At 44.3% G+C, this 22,031-nt stretch overlaps 1 protein-coding gene across 18 annotated transcripts in view; it reads left to right on the top strand.

Annotated features, from left to right (window-relative positions):
* Positions 1-22,031, top strand: part of MTHFS (methenyltetrahydrofolate synthetase) — a 278,936-nt gene that overhangs the window by 191,493 nt on the left and 65,412 nt on the right. For 17 of the 18 annotated variants that reach the window (XR_009562830.1, XR_009562829.1, XR_011377218.1 and 14 more), the window contains exon 4: positions 20,273-20,347. The exons of the other annotated variant lie outside the window; for it this stretch is intronic. Coding sequence is in view for 2 of the 17 variants with exons in the window: in XM_060293744.1 (XP_060149727.1) it covers positions 20,273-20,347 (75 nt within the window). In the remaining 15 variants the exon portion in view is untranslated. The remainder of the gene's footprint in view (positions 1-20,272; positions 20,348-22,031) is intronic. 18 annotated transcript variants of the gene reach the window in all.

The raw sequence follows: 22,031 nt of genomic DNA, 5'->3' as shown, positions 1-22,031 counted from the left end.
GGTTGAGAGAGGGAAGGAGAGGGATGGAGATGGGGAGGGATGGCACAGAAAAAAGAAGTCTTGGGGGATGTAGTACCTTGTATGAGAAATAGGAGTGGAGATGGAGGAGTTTGGAGTCTGATATAGGAACCAACAGAGTTCTCCCTCACCTCCGCTTTGTTCTTTGTCACCAGGGGAAGTAATACACACCCCCAGGGCTGCTGTGAAGCATACGGCAGACCCTCCCTGTGTTAGCCTCTTCTTCCACCTGCCAGATCACAGCTTGTGACATATGATGACCAGGACTTTTGCAGAGCCTGTGGAATCTTGGGCTGAGTCCATCAACTCTGTAAAGTCTGACTTCAGTCATGTATGCCTTACTGGAAGGTACCAGAAATGACATTCTTGGGTGTCAGTGACCTCTTCCATGCAATGGGTCAAGAGAGAGGCATTTTTCAAAGCAGAAATAGAGACACAGATGTAGAGAACAGATGTATGGATACCAGATGGGGAAGTGGGGGTGGGATGGATTGGGAGATTGGGATCGACATATATACACTGCTATGTATAAAATAGATAACTAACGAGAACCTGCTATATAGCACAGGAAACTGTACTCAGTGTTCTGCGGTGACCTAAATGGGAAGGAAATCCAAAAAAGAGGGGATATATGTATATATATAGCTGATTCACTGTGCTGTACAGCAGAAACTAACACAACATTGTAAGGCAACTCTACTCCAATAAAAATTAATTTAAAAATTAAAAAAAAGAGAGAGAGGCATTTTTCTTTCATTTGCTTCTTATGTAGGGGACTCAGATGTCCCTGCATGCTATTAAGGCTGGCTGAGGGATTACCCAAGGAGCACGTGCAAACTAAATTGTTACTAAGTGAAAATGAAAGCATTATGGCATATCACAGGGATCACATCTCTGTTGCTAAACACACAGCCTCATCTTCCACAGCTACTCATCCATGCTTCCCAGATTCAGAGGTGCAAACAAAGTCCCCTCTTCATCTGTGGTATGCAAAGGCCACTGGTGCCTAAACAATATCATTGCCAGTGTTTTCCAATAAGGCTTTGGATGTGGAGAACATCCCAGACAGCTTCACTCTCTCAACAGGGGCCCCTCTTCTGTGTGAGCCATCTCCCATACCTTCTTGGGAGGGTGTCTCCCCCACTCCACTGTGGCCAGCTCAAGATCACTTCCTGCCGGGAGCCTTGCCTGACCTCCCAGGGCCAGCACACCCTCCTCTGGGCTCCCAGCACCCGCTGGGATTGATTCCCTCACGGCAACTGGCACGCTGGATTGTGATGCCCCGATTTTGTGTTCCTCTCTTCCTCTAGTTTCTGAGCTCCTTGAGGACAAGGACTATATTTTATTTGTCATCTTATCCAATCCCTGGGCCATGAGCCGCTACTGGTCCGCAGCCTGTTAGGAGCCAGTCTGCACAGCAGGAGGTGAGCGGCGGGCGAGAGAAGCTTCATCTGCCATCCCCATCGCTCCCCATTGCTCGCATTTCCGCCTGAAACATCACCCCTCCATCCAGGGAAAAATTGTCTTCCGTGAAACCGGTCCCTCGTGCCCAAAAGTTTGGGGACCGCTGCTCTAGAGCAGTGCAGTGGAGTCACCAGAGTCTAAGTTGGCAGGTGTGGGGTGGGGCTGAGATGCTGTGTTTCTACTGAGCTCCCAGGTGATGCTGAGGCTGCTGGCCGGGGGAGCCTGCTCCGGGTAGCAAAGTCTCAATGCCCAACAGTGCCCAGGCTAAAGCAGGATCTCATTCAGTGTTTGTTAACAGCATAAACGTTCTGGGATCAAGTGAGATATCACATATACTTTGAGAACTGTAAAGCATTTATGAACATATTAGGAACAGAGGTGGCTGTGTGTATATACATATATATTTAAAAATAAATAGACATGCTACCATGCTTTTAGCTGCTAGAATAGCAGCTGAAAAGGAAAAGCTACAGACTAGTTATCTACATGGATTAAAACAAAAAACAGAGAACAAAAACTGGCCGACATTTTTTTGGTCTTTCATTAGCTGATTGAATTGGCTTTGTATTGTGGCCCTGGAGGCTGGAGTGTATTTGGACCTAGTCTGTGTATCGTATGTTTCTATGTATGGAGAGCAGTATTTCGTTTCTGTTCAATTTTAAAGACGCAGTCCTCTTTAAAATCGATGCGAAGTTACTCCACTTCAAGAAATAAGGGAAACAGAGATGAGTCCTGTAAAGTGACTGGAACATGTTCAGTTGTCATTTGAATCCCCTGCTCTTGCCCATCCACTCAGGTGAATTTAAAATCGGCAGATGGGTCCGGATTTTCAGCTGGGGTTACTGCCGAACAATTCACACAGCAGGAGAATCTGAACAGAAAAGATCATCAATGGCTCCTTCCTTGGGCCCCTCCTCCCTCTGGTGTCTGAGGACTGGACATAGTCAAGGTCTCTGAGGCTGAACGGAAGCCCCAACCGAGGGTCCCAGCCCCGCCGTTGTTCTTCCAATGGGAAGCTGGTATTTCTCTATTGGCTGATGCTTTCGGCATGGGTTAGTACCTAGGTTGGTGGAGTTGAACAAATTGTCCCAGATGGTAAAATCCTATTGACAGAATTCAGCCCCACCAGAGGGGCTGTTCAAACACCAGTAGGCTTCAACACGCAGCATCTCAGTTTGGTTTTGAGACGGTAAACTCCGGGGTCAGCTTCCTTGGATTCACATTCTGGCTCTGCCACTGGCTTTGGATGAGTTATTTAAACGTTCTCTTCCTCAGTTTCCTCATCTGTAAATGAGGGCAGCCCATAACTCACCACCTGATAGGATAGCTATGAAGAATGATTGAAATAATCGATACAAACCGCTTGGCACAGTGCCTGGCATAGTAAACTCAGTTCGTATTCACTATTTTTATTACTATTTGGATTTCGGCTGCTTAGGTGTGCAGCTCAGATGTGTATAGCTGCTGCCTGCCAGGAGCTGAATTAATCAGGATGTTTTCAGTAGGGAGCAGAACACTTGATCCACAGTGGCTTATGCAATAAAGACATTTATTATCTCACATAATGAGAAGTTTAACCTAGGACAGGCTCCAGGGTTGGTTGATTCAATGTCCCAGTGTTGTTATCAAGGACACACTGTCTCTGTCTCTCCTCTCTACCAACCCCGGTGAGCAGGTGGCTGGATCTTTGGGCTGGTTCCCCTGGTGGGTACAGGAGGGTGGCAGCAGCCTTCAGGACAACATATATTCTTTCTTGTTCACAGCCAGCTACAGAGTTTGAGAGACCTCTCCCTATACCACAGGGCGTTCACACTTCCCTTCAGTCTGATTAGGTCTTGCTGTCCTGAACCAATAAAACTGCCAAGGGGCTGACACATTACTTAGCTTAGATGAGGCACGCCAGAGTTACCCAAATAGAAGAATCACCTGCAGAGCTCATGAAGTTCAGATTCCCAGGCCCAGTGGGTCTGATTCACTAGGGATGGGGCCCAGGCATATGCATTCCAATGAGCACTCTAAAGGATTTCCATGTAAAGTGAAATGTTGAGCTTGGGCTCATCAGGGTCCATCTCTGGAGCTAAGCATGAGTTGGATCTGGAAGCACAGAGCAGTGTGGGTAGATTCCAGAACAAATCATGCTCCGCCAGGAAGGAAGAAGGCGGGAATGGCAAAAAAAAGCACCCTCTGTAGCATGTGGGAAAGATCAAGGATCTAGGGCCCAGGTACTGGAGTCCACTGGCTCGTGGAATAATTTGGCAATGCCAAAGGCCTTTCACTCATTCATTCATTCAGCGTCTCTTATTGGACACTTCCTAAGGCCTGATGTTGTGCTAACCAGTGTACTTACTGCAGTGAATAAGCTGCGCACTGTCTGGTGGGGCACGTAGACATGTGAAAATAAAAGGGGAGGGGCCAGCCCTGGTGTTTCCCAGATGCACGGATGACCATGAGTGTGGGCTAAAGGAAGAAGTTACCTGCACACATTCTTTTCTCTGACAAAGGGCCTCCGGAACAGAAAGAGTCGATGAGCTGGTGCACCCTCCAACTGTTCTGTCTTTTCTTTTCCAAAGATGGATCACCTCAGAGAAACCAGGAGGGCAGAGTTCTTATGTCAGGGAGACAAAAGCAGAAAGGCCAAGAGTTCTGTCCTTGACCCTGGGGAGAGGACTCAGCTCCCGACAGTGGTGGGGAGATGCGAGGTGATGGGAGTGGAAGTGCTTTGCAGACTGTGAGCTCCTCTGCACACCTGACGGATGGTTATTGTTGAAACAGAGCGTCCTCTTGTCTTGCTCCATTTTATAAGCCTGACTCATATGTGGGAGTTGAGAAATATAGAGAAGAGAGCCCAAATGTGTATTAAAGACATTTTTCATCCACCTCGGGTCTGAAAGTGTCCTCCCCAAGAGAGACAGCCAGCACCACAGGTTTAGTAATGAGAGTAACAATAATTATGACATTTATGGCTCCTGAATGCTTTATATCTTCAAAGCGCTCTTACATGAATTATCTCATTTGATGTCTGGAAGTGGGTGATGTCTGATGGTGTGACGCTCAGAATCTTTCTGCATGGACTGTCTGACACCTCCTTGTGATTTGCACCCCGCCCCTGGGGGCGCCTAGGTGCTTCCCTCTCTCCCCCTCCCCCACAGACAGCTGCCCATCTCCTCTTTGTGGCTGCTGTTTTGTTTGTTTGCTGTTTTGTTTGAAAATAACTTCTTCAAGCTCTCAGCTCAGACAATGTTTCTGACACTGTCTCCTCAACTGATTTCCCTTGACAATTTCAATGCCGTGTCAAATTCATCCCGGGCTAGAGAGAAATGAACTAGGGGTATATTTAATGTGAAAAGAGACTCTGAGTATAGGACACCCACTTTTGCTAAAAACCAGTTTAGCAAATGATGTTTGACAAGAGGGAAAGGGAGAAACACTGCCTTGCGTCCTTTAAACATTCTCCTTTCCTAGAAGGTGCTTGGAGCTGTTTCCTTTAAAGCTTCAAATCTCCTGGGAGACAACTGCTCTGTCGGGGTGCCCCTCCCCGTGTGATTCTGTACAGGATGTTTTGCTTCCTGTTTCCAGCCCATCTGTCTTCGTTTCACTGCAGAAACCAGGGCACCAACTCTGGAGGCTTCTGGCATGAGACTTCCCTCCACACCTCTTGGTACCTGTGAAATGCCAAATGGACCTGCTCGTCAGGTGACGGAGCAGGTCTAGATGCTGCTGTCTCAGGAAGGGTCAGGACAGCAATCAGCAATAAGCTGTGCAGACTGCTTCTAGACCAGAACCTTCATACGGGGCATGAGGAAAGCCAAGCCCAGCTGTCTTCTGCCTCAAGGCTTCTTCTGGTTATGAGGCTGCGTAGTGAATAGGGGAGACACCGTGGCTATGTGCCCACCTGTTTATTGCCCACAGTGAATCTGCTGTGCCCAAAATTTCTAGGTGAGTCTCACTGGACTGGCACTTGTACACAAGAGTACAACTTGCGCCTTCCTTGGTTCTCTCTAGTTCCTCCCTAAGTGCTCTTCCTGAGAAGTCCCACAGTGCTGCTGACCCCAGGTTCATGGGATGCACACCCCAGTTTCCTATGTCCGTAACAGGCTGGGTGGGGGAATCGTGTTCCAAACAATCCCATTTGGAACCTGCCCCTCAACTACTGCCAGCAGCCTCCTTTCTAACTGGTGTTCCTGCATCCGGCGTCTCTCCTGTAGTTCCTCCTCCATATCGTCATGAGTATAATTTTTATTGATCACAAACCTCATCATTTTACTTTCATGTTTAAAACATTTTGCTGATCCCTCAGGGGCTATAGAATAAAGTCGGAACTCTTTCTCATGGCGTTCAAAGTTACCTTCCCTTGCTTTTGTGGACCTTTTCAGCATCTGCTTGGGAATTAATAAGCTTTATGACAGGTTTGTGGGGCAGGGGATTGGCAAGGCAGAAGGCTTTTTTTTTTTTAACTAAGAGAAATGCTAAGGATTAGTACAGTATCATAATTATTTTGAAATGTATCAGTGCCAGGTAAAGATTTAATTTTAACTGCTGCTTCATTTGAAGTAAATTCCATGTGTAGCAATGATGTATTGAATGCCTGCTCAACAGCTGACACCTACCTAGATGTATTAACGAATCAACCGTTCTCTGGAGTGTCCACAGCAGGTCAAGTAGACAGTAACAAACATTTGAAAAGACATACGTACATGTCAATCCCAAACTCTGCTATATTTAAAATAAATAACAAGGAAAAAAAAGAATTGCATTGAATCCATTGACTCTATAGATCAATCTGGAGAGAATAATCACCTTGGCAACATTGAGTCTTTCTTTCCATGAACATGGACTATCTTCCATTTATTTAGGTTTTCTTTAGCAAAGTTTTAAAATTTTTTGTGTACAAGTCTTACATTTCTTTTGTTAAATTTATTCATAAGTATTTTTTCCTTGTGGATGCTATTTGGAATAGAATTGTATTCTTAATTTCATTACTAAGTTGTTAGGTTCCCATATGTACAAATGTATTATCCCACCTTTTGCTTAATAAATACTTTTAAAATTAATTAAAAAAAGAAAAAGACAAGACATGCTGGTGTTGGTTACAGGTGGACACCCATACACTCAAGCTTTTGTGTTCTGTTTTTTCATTTCATTATTGATTTTCTTTTCTTTACTTCTTTGTCTTTTCTTTTTTCTCTGGCTCAAGGGGCTAACTGCAACCACATACAAGGCCTTGAAGGGAAAGCATATCATAGTTTGCTCTCAAATGCCTTGAGGAATACAGGTAGCAGGCAGCGGGAGCCAAGGATAAGTGAAAATAGCTTGGGCTTGAGTAACTTGGATCCCTTGTTTGCTGGCAGTCAGTGCATTTTCCATAACCTACACCTGATCTCCTTCTGTCATATTTTCTATGTGACCTTTAAAAACTCCTCTGTGCTGAGGTAACTTATTTTCTGATTAAAACTAAATGATGGGGCTTCCCTGGTGGCGCAGTGGTTGAGAGTCCGCCTGCCGATGCAGGGGACGCGGCTTTGTGCCCCGGTCCGGGAAGATCCCACATGCTGCAGAGCGGCTGGGACCGTGAGCCATGGCTGCTGAGCCTGCGCATCTGGAGCCTGTGCTCCGCAACAGGAGAGGCCACAACAGTGAGAGGCCCACGTACTGCAAAAAAAAAACAAAAAAACAAAACTAAACTAAATGATGGTAAGTAAATGGACAGGGAGAGGTCAAGATGGATGGGATGATGGAAATGGGGTTTATGAATCCTCTCATTTGTTCTCAGTCAGCAAGCCCTTTAGCTGGTGTCAACTGCTTTACAAATGCTTGTTGATTATTTATGCTTCTCAATATCTCCGGCTGAGAAGTAGCCTTGTTTCCAGTATGAAGATGAAGAAATATATGAAAAGTTGGCAAACATTGCTGGCCAGGCTGATGCAGAATTTGATGAATCTCCTTAGAGACTTTGGGGATCCTGAGTTCTATCTGTGAACTCCAGATTGGTGTCCCAGGTAATGGGGCATTAACAAGGTTTTTTTGCCTTCTTTTTTGATGAGCACATTTTAAAGATGATCTTCACTGAATAAAACTAGTTTTTGGTGCCTGATCGTTAGCCGGGCACCAAATCAATTAATTAAAGCAATTGTTTACTTACTAGATGTTTAGTACTGGTTGGCTACTATGACTCATATAAAAGCAGCATAATGTAAGGGCTTTGGAATCGAATTCAGGAAATCTAATTCGGAGCTGGCAACTTCATAACACAGGTGCCACCCTTCCCCACTCTCATTCCCCACATGAGCTTCACTGATAAATCCCAGTCCTTTTCTAGATCAGTCAGGTCTTCTTAACCCAGCTCTGCAAGCAGACTCTATCCATCAAATAGATTTGCTACCCTGGATCTAATTATTAATGAATTCACTGGACAGAAAAACGGGAGTGCACACTCTGTGCCCAGCGCTGAGCCAGGCCCTGGCGATGCAGTGGAGGATGAGACAGATGTGGTTCCTGCCTTCAGGGAGCTGACCCTCCAGCAGGAATCATCAATAGTGAACAGGTGATCCCACAGTTATGTATTTAGTGGTGATCATGATAAAGACTGTGAAGAGCGGTAGAGAGGGCCAAACAGTCTAGTCTTCTCATGTGTTGAAATGGGCATAATAAACGTTCCTACCGTGAAGGTGGCTATTCAGTGGAGCAAATGAGGCAATTTGCAGTCAATAGCACACGCAATACCCAGGGCACACCAAGCATAGTGCACTATATTTTATATTTTTAATCAGTGACATGTAATTATGTGTATGGCAAGCTCTTCCTGTTCCCTGAAAGCAACTCAATGATAGAAGTTTAAAATTTGTTGCAATAAGCATACTAAATATTATGACAAATATGTGTGCATGTGACATCTCTGTTTCCTACCCCACCCTCCCAGTAGCCTACAAATTCTCTGAGAACAGGAGTCCTTTTTCCATGTGAAATCCTGAGTGCCTAACAGAGATGTGCTCTTGGAGATGGACAGATAATTTTGAGTGACTTTCTCTTTGCATTAGATTAAGCATTTCTCCTCCACTGAATTTGCAAAACATATGCATATAGTGTATCCCTAAAACTGCATCGTAATTTTACTTTGAAAGAATGAGAAGGATATGACTTAATGGAAATCTACCTGATAGGTTTGAGCAATGTTAACACAACAGTGGTTGGAACCTTGTAGAACTGATATGATCCTGATTCTTTTTCTTTGATCTAGTCAGCCTTGTACATAAAATAAGGGGAGGTGGATGGAATAACAGTGACAATCAGACAATGACTATTTCCCAGGCAGACAGCTTTGGCAGGATAATGGGTATTTCCAACCAATGCTGTGGCAGGGATGTCTGTCTGCCTAGCTAAGAACCTACATTTCTTAGTCTCCATATGACATAGTTCCAAGCCAATGGGATGTAAAAAAGAAGCCATTGGGTGGGACTTCTGGGAAAACTTTTTTAATGGGGACCAAACACAGGTGACATCTTGTTGCTTGTCTCCCGTGTTTATATTGGATGTGATAGCTGGAGCTGCAGCCACCTTCTGGTGACCATGAATCAAAGTCCAAGAGACTCAGAGAGGCTTCATCCCTGCCCTCCTTGAGCTGCTAGCAACTGTGGTCTAGCTGTTGCCTGAGAAAAATAAACCCTTATTTGGTCAATTCACTGTTAGTAGGTTTCTGTTACGTGTAGCTAAACTCAAACCCAAAATGACGCCTATTAAAAATTGCAGGCATACGTCGTTTTATTGAGCTTTGCTTTAATTGCAATTCACAGATATTGCACTTTTTGCAAATTGAAGGTTTGTGGCAACCGTGTGCTGGCCAAATATATTGGCAATATTTCTTCAACAGCATTTGCTCAGTTCATGTCCCTGTGTTACATTTTGGTAACTATTGCAATATTTCAAACCTTTTCATTACTATTATATTTGCTATGGTGATCTGTGATCAATGACCTTTGATCTTACTATTGTAATTGTTTGGGGGCACCACAAATCATGCCCATATAAGACTGTGAACTTATATTTACTTATATTTAAATTTACTAGTAACCACATTTAAAAAGTAAAGATAAATAGTTGCAATTAGTTTGAATATTTTATTTTACTTAAGTCAATATGCCCCAAATATGATCATTTAAAATGTAATCAATATGTAATGTATTAATGAGATATTTTCCGTTCTTTGGTTCTCTACGTCTTCAAATCTAATGTGTATTTTCCATTTAGAGCAAATCTCAATTCAGATGAGCCACATTTTATGTGCTTAGCAGCTGCATGTGGCTCACAACTCCCCTATTGGACAGTGAGTTCATATAGTAACTACTCAGAGTTCATGGAGGAATTAAAAAAATAATCATTTGGGGGGAAGCTAATATGATAATGATAAAAATCTTAATCTCATTGTGGTTTTGATTTGCATTTCCCTAATAATTTGTGATGCTGAACATCTTTTCATGTGCCTACTGGCCATTTGTATGTCTTCTTTGGAAAAATGTCTATTCAGATCCTCTGCCCTTCTTTAAAATTGGGTTGTTTGGTTTTTTGTTGTTGAGTTTTATGAGTTCTTTTATATTTTGGATATTAACCTTTTAGTGGATATATGGTTTGCAAATACCTTCTCCCATTCAGTAGGTTGCCTTTTCATTTGATGATGGTTTCCTTAGCTGTGGAGCAGCTTTTTAACTTGATGTATCCCAATTTGTTTATTTTTGCTTTTGTTTCCCTTGCCTTTGGAGTCAGAGCCACAAATATATTGCTAAGACCAATGTCAGCGAGGTTGCCACCTATGTTTTCTTCCAGGAATTTTATGGTTTCATGTCTTACATTCAAGTCTTTAATCCACTTGAGTTAATTTTTGGTGTATGGTGTAGGAGAGTGGTTTAGTTTCATTTTTTTTTGCAGTTTTGGTGGCTGTCCCATTTCCCAGAACCATTTACTGAAAAGACTATACTTTCTCCATTGTATGTTCTTTGCTTCTTTGTCATAAATTAATTGTCCATATATATGTGTGAGTTTATTTCTAGGCTCATTCTGTTCCATTGGTCTGTGTGTTTGTTTTCATGCCAGTACCATACTATTTTGCTTATTATAGCTTTGTAGTATGGTTTGAAGTCAGGGAAAATGATACCTCCAGCTTTGTTCTTTTCCCTCAAAAATTGTTCTGGCGGGCTTCCCTGGTGGCACAGTGGTTGAGAGTCTGCCTGCCGATGCAGGGGACATGGGTTCGTGCCCCGGTCTGGGAAGATCCTACATGCCGCAGAGCGGCTGGGCCCGTGAGCCATGGCTGCTGAGCCTGCGTGTCCGGAGCCTGTGCTCCGCAATGGGAGAGGCCACAACAGTGAGAGGCCCGCATACCGCAAAAAAAAAAAAAAATTGTTTTGGCTATTCGAAATTTTTTGTGGTTCCATACGAATTTTAGAATTATTTGTTATAGTTCTGTGAAATATGCCATTGAATTTTGATAAGGATTGCTTTGAATTTGGGTATAGACATTTAACAATACTAATTCTTCCAATTCATGAGCATGGAATATCTTTCCATTTATTTGTGTCTTCTTCAATTTTTTTCATTAGTGTCTCACAGTTTTTGGTGTACAGATCTTTCACCTCCTTGATTAAATTTATTCCTAGATATTTTATTCTCTGTTGAAATTGTACATGGGATTGTTTTCTTAATTTCTCTTTCTGATAGTTCACTACTAGTGTATAGAAATGCAACAGATTTCTGTATATTGATTTTGTATCCTGCAACTTTACTTCATTCATCTATTAGTTCTAATGTGTTTTTTTTTTGTTTGTATTTTTTGGTGGAGTCTTTAGGGTTTTCTATGTCTAGTGTCATGTCATCTGCACATAGTGACAGTTTTACTTATTCCTCTCTGATTTGAATGCTTTTTCTTGCCTAATACCTATGGTTGGACTTTCAATATTATGTTGATTACAAGTGGTGAGAGTAGGCATCCTTGTCTTGTTCTTGATCTTATAGGAAAAGCTTTCAGCTTTTCACTATTGAGTATGATGTCAGCTATGGGTTTGTCACATATGGCCTTTATTATGTTGAGGTACATTTCCTCTACACCCACTTTGCTGAAAGGTTTTTTTTTTTTAATATAAATAGATGTTGAATTTTGTCAAATGCTTTTTTGGCATTTATTGAGATGAGATATCTCACAATGAGATATCACTTCACACCTCTTAGAATGACTGTTATTGAAAAGACAAGAAATAACATATGTTGGAGAGGATGTGGAGAAAAGGGAACCCTGTTACACTGTTGGGTACACCGTTGGTGGGACTATATATTGGTCTCATAGCAGCCAGTATGGGAAACAGTATGGAGATTCCTCAAAAAATTAAGAATAGAAGTACAATATGACCCAGCTATTCCATTTATGAGTATTTATTCAAAGAACACAAAAATACTAATTTGAAAAGATGTACGCACTTGTATGTTCTTTGTAGCATTGTTTACAAAAGCCAAGATATGGAAACAACCTTAGGGCCCATTGACAGTTGAATGGACAAAGAAGATGTGGTACATATACACAATGGAATACTACTCAGCCATAGAAAAGAATGAAATTCTGCCATTTGTGACAACAGCGATAGACCTTGAGGGTATTACACGAAGTGAAATAAGTCAGATAGAGAAAGACAAATGCCATATGATTGCTCTCATATGTAGAATCTAAAAATACAAAACAAGTGAACAAACAAAATAAAACAAAAACAAATTCAGATACAGAGATCAGATTAGCAATTACCAGAGGGAAAGAGCATTGTGGGGTGGGCAAAATGGGTGAAAGGGCTCAACTATATGGTGATGAGTGGTAACTAGACTTGTGGTAGTGATCACTTTATAGTGTATATAGATGTTGAATTGTGATGCTGTATATCCAAAACTTACATAATTTAAAAAAATAGTTCAGCAAACACACACACACACACACACACACAGCCTCATTTGAAAAAAAAAAAGTCTTAATGACCTTGTTCTATATACAAGCTAACTTCCATCTCTTAAACTAGGATGTTAGATTCAGTTATACTGACTTTCTATTAACAATGAAATGAAAAAGTTTCCTCAATAATTCCATATACATATTCTAAATTGAAACATGCTTTTAAAATAAATTATCTCCCTAAGGACTCCATAGGAACAATGAGGTTTTCCTGTACACTATTCTGATTTTCTTCTGCTTCTACTACCACTACCATGACCACTGTCTTTATCACTACCAACTGTAACTAAATTCATTATATTCCCAAACCTGCTCCTCCCGCAGCCTGCCCTACTTTATTGAATGGTTCCACTCCATCTGCCTAAATGATGAATCTGTAATCTTGATTCTGTCTTCTTCATCCCTTCCATCAGTCCTGCAGCAAGACCTCGCCTTGCTCTCAGATCCTACTTCTCTTCACCTCCTTGGTAACCACCCTAGTCCCAGGCCCTGGAACCCTGCCCCAGACTACTGCAGTGCTTGCTTACTGGTCCGTGGTCCTGACACTCCGTTCTTCACAGAGCAGCAAGAGTAATCTTTTAAAAACGTAAATCAGATGATAACAACCGCAAGCTCAAAATCCTCCAATGGCTTATTTATTTATTTATTTATTTTTGCAGTATGCAGGCCTCTCACTGCCGCGGCCTCTCCCGCTGCGGAGCACAGGCTCCGGACGCGCAGGCCCAGCAGCCATGGCCCACGGGCCCAGCTGCTCCGCGACACATGGGATCCTCCTGGACTGGGGCACGAACCTGTGTCCCCTGCATCGGCAGGTGGACCCCCAACCACTGCGCCACGAGGGAAGCCCTTTAATACACTCTTAATAGTGCAAGTCTCTAGCAAGCCTGGAAATATTCTGCACCATCTGCCCCTGCCTTCTTCTCTGGTCTTTCCTTCAGCTCCTTTCCATCTTCTCACAGGGCTCTGGCCACTCTGGCCCCGCTTCAGTCTCCTTGACTCACTGAGCTTGGTCCAGCTTGCAGGCTTTGACTGAAGCTGTTACTAATCCTCATCTTTCACAGGATTCACTCAGCCAAGCACGTCATGGAAACTAACAAGTTCCTTCTCTCAGGCCCTTTTTGTCTCATTACCCTGTTTTCATTTTCTTCAAAGCCCTTATCACTATCTAGCATGTTCTTACTTTTTAATGCATGTGCCCGTGAATTCTCCATGTCCCTTCCCCTGGGATGGAGATGTCTGGTCAGAAGGGATGTGGACTGGTGTTTGGTGTTTGGCACTAGCCCATAGGTGGTAGCTGAGGTCACATAAGGAGAGCATACGTCATGAGGAGAGGAAAGGACTGAAAATTCCATGCTGGAGAGCACTGAGATTCGGAGTGTGGAATGAGGAAGGACAGCAGGGGAAGAGCAGTCATTTCAGTGGGAGGTGGCGGCGACTCAGGAACCCAGGGTCCTTCTTCCGTTTCGTGGCTCTGTTCTACATCCAAGCCCCTCTCCGTGCCACCGGTGGAAAGGGAGAGAGGATGGAGCTTTGTGCGTGGGAAACACCTTGCTTCAGCCCAGCTGGCTAGAACTCAGCCACAAGCCCTGCCAAAGTGCAAAGGAGGCTGGGAAATGTGGCCTCTGAACCCCCAGAAGGAAAAGGAACTGGGGTATGAGAGTCTGCGGCATGCCCTTTACACAAAGAACCATCTCGACGGACGAGGTTGTATCAGTTGAGACGTACGAATGTTCTGCCTCCTTCAACAGGTGGCTGGTGACAGTCGTGGCTGAGATCTCAGAACTCAGGATCCCTTATCTGACTGCCCCGTGGGCCTATAGGATCTCTGATGTGGCTGTATTCTTTGCATGATCGGGTGAGAGCTTCAAAACTCCTTTCGCTAAAAAGAATCATTGTGTTCTTTGAAGGGGAGCTGAAAACAGATTTCCTCCATTTTAGAGAAACAAAGACAAGACATGATTATTCTGCCTATGAGCCACTCTTCAACGTTCACCCAGGAACAGCAGCTCAGGAGGAGTCATTGAATCCTGTTGAGACTGACTGGGACCTGGGACTTTTCGCTGCAGTGCTGCAGTGCTGGCACCTGGACACACCTCTCCTCCAGCAGCAAAATACAAAGAAACTATAAGGGACTAAAAATAACTGCGTGCATGCGCAGTTGGGACAAATTCTGGACAAAAGATACAGAGACACATACACACAAAAAAAAACCCCCACTGCCACTTCTGAAGAGCCCAGAGCAAAAACTGGGTGTTGGGAGCAAAAGCAGGGTAGTGCGCATGCCCCCTGCACACAACACCACCTAAGGGGCGGGCAGAACACCTAAGCCCCCCCTACCCTCACCCCATATAAGGAACAGACTCACCCGCCTTCAGGGAGCGGGCAAGCAAGGGAACCTGTTGTTTGTTCTCGTTCCCCCCACTGCCGCAGAGGGGCCGCAATAAAGCCTTGCCTGAATTTCTTGTCTGGCCTCTAGTCAATTTCTATTGACTGGGTAAGGCCCCGAGAACCCTAGTCGATATCACCGTCATGCCTCAGAGTCCTAAAACTGGGAAGAACAAACATGAACGCATGCTCTGGCCAGGCAGGTGAAGTGAAGAAGAGAAAGCAAGCCAGGTGTGAGATGTAGGAGGTGGCGACTGGGTGAGCAATTTGTAAATCATGGAAACTGAGTTTTAAAAATTCAGGGAGGGCCGAGCAAAACATAGCTGCAAGGCACACACCTACCAGTGGGTGACCTCTGCTTTTCCACACCTTCGCCTCTCTCTCTCTCTCCTTAAGTCCTTGAAACTCAGGCTATTTAAGGCTCACTGAAAGACAGTGGTTTTCTAAGACAGACCAGTAGTTTCTCAGCAGGCAGTCTCCTATGAACACCGCTTCAGACGAGCTCCTCTTGAGCCCGAGAAGATCATTAGCTGAACATCTGGTCCTAGTAGCCCCCAACAGCTGCACCCACGTTCAGTTCAAGCATCGTCCATATGGGTGTCATCAACCTCCAAATTGACCCTCAGGGTCTGGTTGTGAGAGGAGACTGCTAAGTGGTGTGGAAGGAGTTCACAGGGGGTAAATTGAGAGGAAACTCCCATCTGTTTGTGGACCACAGGCTTCTGCGGACCCAGCTGCGTATGACCGGCCCTGAGAACAGTGCAGGCAGACCAGCTTAAGTCCTGAGGTTCACCGTGGGTGTCCACAAGCCCAGCAAACATTGTTTGTGATCACCACTGCAGCAAAGTGAGCCCTAGGACAGGGGAACCCAAAAGGGGAACCCAGACGGCAGATGGCAGGAATTATGAGCGTTATTATGGGTGTTGTCTTAGGCAAAAAAAAAAAAAAACAACAGTAAATGTATAGTCTCTCTTATACTTGAAATGTAAAAATCTACCACCTGATTTTCTTACTATTTTTTTATTGTGGTAAAATACATAAAAGATTTACCATTTTAACCGTTTTAAAGTGTACAGTTCCATAGTTTTAATTACATTCGCAATGTGTACAGTCATCATCACTACTTCCAGAACTTTTTCATCACCCCAAACAGAAACTCTGAACCCCTTAAGCAGTAACTCCCTATTCCCTGGAAACCCCGAATTTACTTTTGTCTGTATGGACTTGTCTACTGGGGACATTTCATATGAATGGAATCATATAATTTGTGGTCTCTTCTGATTTTTGAGAAGCTCACCTTTATAAAATTTCCCTATTTATTCTCACTTGAGAGTGGTGATAGGTTGATCATGGTCATGTCATGGGGATGCAGATAAATGTGTACAGGTGAGAGGAGAGATGTTACTTCCGGTTGTAAAGGGTCAGGAAAAAGTCCCTAAAGGAGTTGGCATATGTAGTGGATCTTGAAGCAGTCAGGGTGACAGCAGTGATGGCAGTGAGGCAGGTGTGCTTGACGGAGGGAAGAGTGTGAGACCCGACACACTCTTCCCTCCGAGTGTGAGCGAGGGGGAAGATGCAACGCAGGGGCGTATCCTAGTGTGGGGTATGCAAAGGAAAATAGCAGGAAATAATGTTACACAGGTCGTGGGGGCCGTGAGAATCAGATGAGGAACTTGGACTTTATGTTGTAACTTTAAAGGGGGAACCAGTGCAATTTTCTGAGCAACAGAGTGGCAGAATTAGTTATATGAGTCTCATTAGGTGTAAATTGAGTGAATCACTGATCCATAGACCAACCTGGCGCTTCTTCCGGAACCAAAGCTCTCTTCCAGGAACGTTAAAGTTAACGATGGATGGAATTTCTGGGCACTAGGCATGAGGTACTTTATGCAAATGCACAGCCCGACCCATAGTAGGCACCCGGTGGCAATTCACATCCAAACATTTCTTTCTAATTACCTTGAGGAAGCTTTTAAAAACAGACCACCACCTTCTCAACCCAGTATGATTTGGGTGTCCTTATGAAAAGGGGAAACTTGGACAGACACACACAGGGGACAGTGCCAAGTGACAGTGGAAATAGAGGTTGGGGCAACGCAGCTGCAAGACGTAGAAAGCCTGGGGTCGCCGGTGACTCCAGCAGCTATAAGGGACAGGCCTGGAACAGATTCTCCCCTGCAAATGTGGGAGAGTAAGGCCCTGCTGACCCCTTGATTTTGGATTTCTAGACTCAGAATTACAAGATAATAAACGTCTGTTGTTTTAAGCCACCCATTTTATGGTACTTTGTTATAACAGTCCTGGGAAACTAATATGCTAGTCTCTCCTCCTTCCTTCCAGCCCTGGTGCCCTTCCTCCAGTTCAAGTCTCTCCTGAGCGCTGGGTTCTATCCCTCCCAGCTTCTCAGAGATCTCACTCCTTGAAGTAGCTCTCTGACCCTCGGTATTTTCTTTCTTTAAAATAATTTTTATTGGAGTATAGTTGCTTTACAACGTTGTGTTACTTTCTGCTGTACAGTAAAGTGAATCAGCTATGTGTATACATACATCCCCTCTTTTTTGGATTTCCTTCCCATTTAGGTCACCACAGAGCCTTGAGTAGAGTTCCCTGTGCTATATACAGCAGGTTCTCATTAGTTATCTATTTTATACATAGTAGTGTATGTATGTCAATCCCAGTGTCCCAATTCATCCCACCCCTTTGCCCCCTTTGGTGTCCATACATTTGTTCTCTACATCTGTGTCTCTATTTGTACTTTACAAATAAGTTCATCTATACAGTTTTTCTAGATTCCACATATAAACGATATTATACGTTATTTGTTTTCCTCTTTCTGACTTCACTCTGTATGACAGTCTCTAGGTCCATCCACGTCTCCACAAATTGCACAATTTCGTTATTTTTTATGGCTGACATTTTATTGTATATATGTACCACATCTTCCTTATCCATTCCCCTGTTGATGGGCATTTAGGTTGCTTCCACGTCCTGGCTATTGTAAATAGTGCTGCAGTGAACATTGGGGTGCATGTATCTTTTTGAATTATGGTTTTCTCTGGGTATATGCCCAGGAGTGGGATTGCTGTGACCCTCTGTATTTTCAACTTTCCCTCTCTCCTGACTCTTCCTCTACATCAAATTGTTTCACCCTCTCTCATCTGGAAAGTCTCCCTTAGCCCTCTTCCCTTTATCCATGGCCTTCTTTTACACTTTATTTCAGAATGATACTTCTCAAAAGAGAAGTTGACACCTGTGTCCTTCTCCTCACCCCATCCATTTTTTGAACCACTTGAATTCAGTGTTTGAGTCCATCTCCAAAATCCTTCTCGTGAAAGTCCTTAATGGTGTCTGCTTGCCAGGTCTCATGGCTGCCTTTCTGGACCTCACTGGACATTGAATACTGTTGATCAATCTCCTAGAAATGCTTTTCTATTTTGACTTATATGAACTCTTTTGGTTTTTTTCTTATCTCTCAGAGTACTATTTTTTTTTTTGGAAGTTTGCAAGTTTCCCTTCCCTACTCAACATCAATACATTTTGTGATCTCTCTAAAAGTCCTCCAAAGTCTAGGCAGGGCTGCTCACAGACTTGGATTCTGGGGCTACAAATCAGAGAAGGTAGTCTTAATCAAGATGGCCAGCAGAGGGAAAAGACCAGTGAAGTAAGCCTAAGTCTTCTAGGTCCTTAGAAGACAGTCTGAAGTACAGTAGGGCAGATGAGAAGAGATGGGACTGGTAGGTAGGTGAGACTGTACAACCCCAAGGTCATGAGCCAGTGATTCCTTTGTCTCTCTAGCCACAGTGCTGGTCACTAAGTAATTGTTGAATCAATGCGTATTGCTTATTACACAAAGTCAATAGGCAAGTGAGGCAGGTACTCAGTGATGACCAAAGATGAGGCAGAAAAGGCCACAGCTCTCCTTTTGTGGCCATCAGCACCATAGTGTAAGGGTAGACTCAAGTGGCTTAAATAGATGTTACGAGTGAATATTGCTGGGATTCTGTCCTTTACTCTCACCTCACCAACACACAGACACACAGACACACACACACACACACACACACACGGACCAATCTGCACTCTTGTGGCTTTACCCATCATCTATGACTGGCCATCCCCAGCTGTGGCCCTCAATGTCAACATCTGGTTGCCATTTCCTTATTGGAAAAGGCGTTCCACAGACAAATAAGCTTGGGCAACATGAAATGAAGAAGATGTCTTTGTTGCAGGATATCTTGGAAACTTAATATGCTACAGTGCCTTGAGGGTCTCCAAGATGGGGGTATAGTCTAGGATACAGAATACAGTATTCCCAAACTCAGTTACTCAGTCTCCCTTTGTAAGGCACAGGCAATAATATTTTGTGAAAAACTTTAATTCCAGCCCAGCCTTCTTCTCCTGTGATTTGCTCCATACGTCTAGCTGTGTAGATTTCTCCCGTATAATGTTTTGCAGGAACCTCAAAGTAGACACGTTGGAAACCAGCCTCCTTGTTCTTCAGTGCTTTCCTTCAGCCATTCCCATGGAATTGTCCTCCTCCCAGTTACCAGAGACCTGGAACGAGCATCCTTTACTTCTGCTTTCCTCTCCTGTCTGTGTCTATTTTAATCACTGGCTTCACTAATTTAATCTGATTAATAGGTTTCGATTCTTTCTCCTTTGCCTCTCACCTGGTGGCTTCCTAAGTGGTGTTCCTGCCTCCAGACTTACCTTTCTCAAATCTATTTTCCAGACCTGTGTCTCAATGATCTTTCTATAACACAGAGCAAGTCCCCAGTTACACCCAAGACCCCTCCGCGACTCTTTGCTGCTTCTGGGCTGAAACATCTGCTCATGTTCTTTATCGCGGTCCCCCTACCCTGTCCCATCCCAGGCAGACCTCTCCAGCCTCTCCCCTCCACATGCACACTTCAGCGGTTCTGAACTACATATAATTCCCTCCTGCAGGAGGCCTCAGTGATCTTCATTCATCCCTTGACTGTTCCTTCATCCATGTAATCCTTTCCTGTCTCTCAACATGCAGCTCAGGGGGCTGGGAAGTCTTTGTGGTTGGCATTCCACCCCTGGTCAGGTCTAGTGCCACTTCACCACGCTTGTCCCTGGTGCTAACTCTATGCAGTAACGACTACGTAACATTACTCATTTCTGTCTCTAGATAGACTTTGATCCCCTGGAGCTCAGGGACCTTGTCCTAAGTAACCTGTGTGGTCTGCATGCTGGCACTTAGGAGGAACTCAGCCAATGATACTTGTAACTGCTCTGCAGCTCCATGGTGTTACCAAGCCGAGGACCTCCGAGCAGACAGATAGCCATTGGTCTTTCAGATGCCTGGCTTTCACCTTCTGAAATCTGGTCTTTTGCATTGTACTGATACACAGGGAAACGGACAGTGATTTTACTGAGCTAAGAGGATGTGGATATTTCCCACAGGTTGACCCAGTTGAAAGTTGTAACGGCCGGAGGAATCTCTGTTCGTCTACTCAGACCAGACCTGGGCGCCCACTCGTGAGTATTGCCAACAAACGTGTCACTTCCCATTTCCTTAAAAAGCTCCCAAACTCGGGCACAGTTTATAGTCTTGCTTCACTTCTGCTGGAGGAGTTCACCACGGCAGATTCAAGCTGGGGAAATTGCTAACTTGTGTTAAGGTGAAGAAAATCGTTCTGATGTATTTAAACTCGGGAACTGAATCTTCAGGAATCTGAATTGTGATGATTGAATTGATGAATTGATGAATCTGAATTGATGAATCTCAATTCAACAAGCTTTTATTAAGCACCCATTCTTCACCATGTGCTCAGCCCAACCCCCGGTGGGAGATGGATGCCCAGAAAGGGGTGGGATGTGGTGTCCACCCTCTGAAGCTTGCTGTCTAATAGGGAGGCCTACAGGGTGAACTACTACAGACAGTGGAGGGAAGGGGAGTGCAGAGAGAGGAAAGTTCTACAAATGGAAACAACCCATCTGAAGGTTCTGCATGGTACAAGATACTGTGTAGGGGAGTTAGGGATAAACGGGCTCTTTTAAACCTGTTAACGACCGGGATTCTTGCCTTCCCCAGTCAGTAGAAATTGACTAGAGGCCAGACAAGAAATTCAGGCAAGGCTTTACTGGGACCCCTTGTGCAGCAGGGAGGAGTGAGAGCAAACAACAGGTTCCCTTGATTGCTCGCTCCCTGAGGAGGGGCAAGCTTGTTTTTTATATGGGGTGAGGGTAGGTGTGTGTCCAGGGGTCGGGCCAGGGGGTGGCTTAGGTGTTCTGCGACCCCTTAGGTGTGTTTTGTGCAGGGGACATGCACAGTACCCTGCTTTTGCTCCCGACACCCAGTTTTTGCTCTGGGCTCTTCAGAAGTGGCAGTAGCATTTTGTTTTTGTTTTTTTTTTTTTGGTCTCTTTGTATATTTTGTCCAGAATTTGCCCCAACTGCGCATGCAGTCAGTTACTTTTAGTCCCGTACAATTTCTTTGTATTTTGTTGCTCGCGGAGAGGGGTGTCCATGTGCAAGCACTGCAGCACTGCAGCACTGCAGCAAAAGGTCCCAGATCCCAGCAAAGGGTGCCAGGTCCCAGCTTATCTCAAACTCATCTCAAGGGCACAGCTAGTGGCAAGAGAGCAGGCCAGAGAAAGTGAGCATTTTAACATTTTATCCATCTCAGGGGTGTGGTCCCCCTTAGAATCTCAGGGTGTGATGCAGATCTCAAGATTGGATTCAGGGGCAGTAATTATATGAAGCTTATGTGCCGCCCCCCACCCCGCTATCTCAAGCTTCTCTTCCTACAGCTCCCATTCATATGGCTCATACAATACCATCCTTTTCTGCTGATGTATCATGTCTGCAGTGCTTAGAATATGGTTCTCTCGAAGATATAGAGCCAGCCGCTGGCAGCAGCAAACGGCCCCTCCCCAGGGTACTGTGAAATGTGGTTACATACTTGTTGAGACAATATATTACCCATTGTCCTTAACTGTACCCAGAGACATGCAAACCCGTCCCCAACAGGTTTATTTTTCTGTTAAACAAGACGGCAGTGAAACATGGTATAAAGCAGAAGAGGATCTCCCTTCTTTGTCTAAATGGCTCCAGAAAGCGATTGTTGGGGAGCTTTTCCTGAACCCCCAAGGAAGAGATGGACTTGACCTTCAGAGGCCTTAGCATGAAGATCCATGTTGACACCTTGGTCTCATACATA

This window comes from Globicephala melas, chromosome 2 (genome assembly GCF_963455315.2).
Source record: "Globicephala melas chromosome 2, mGloMel1.2, whole genome shotgun sequence".
In the NCBI taxonomy this organism is placed as follows: Eukaryota; Metazoa; Chordata; class Mammalia; order Artiodactyla; family Delphinidae; genus Globicephala; species Globicephala melas.
Note: the sequence above shows the minus strand (reverse complement) of the source record. Positions and strands in the feature narration are given on the sequence as shown.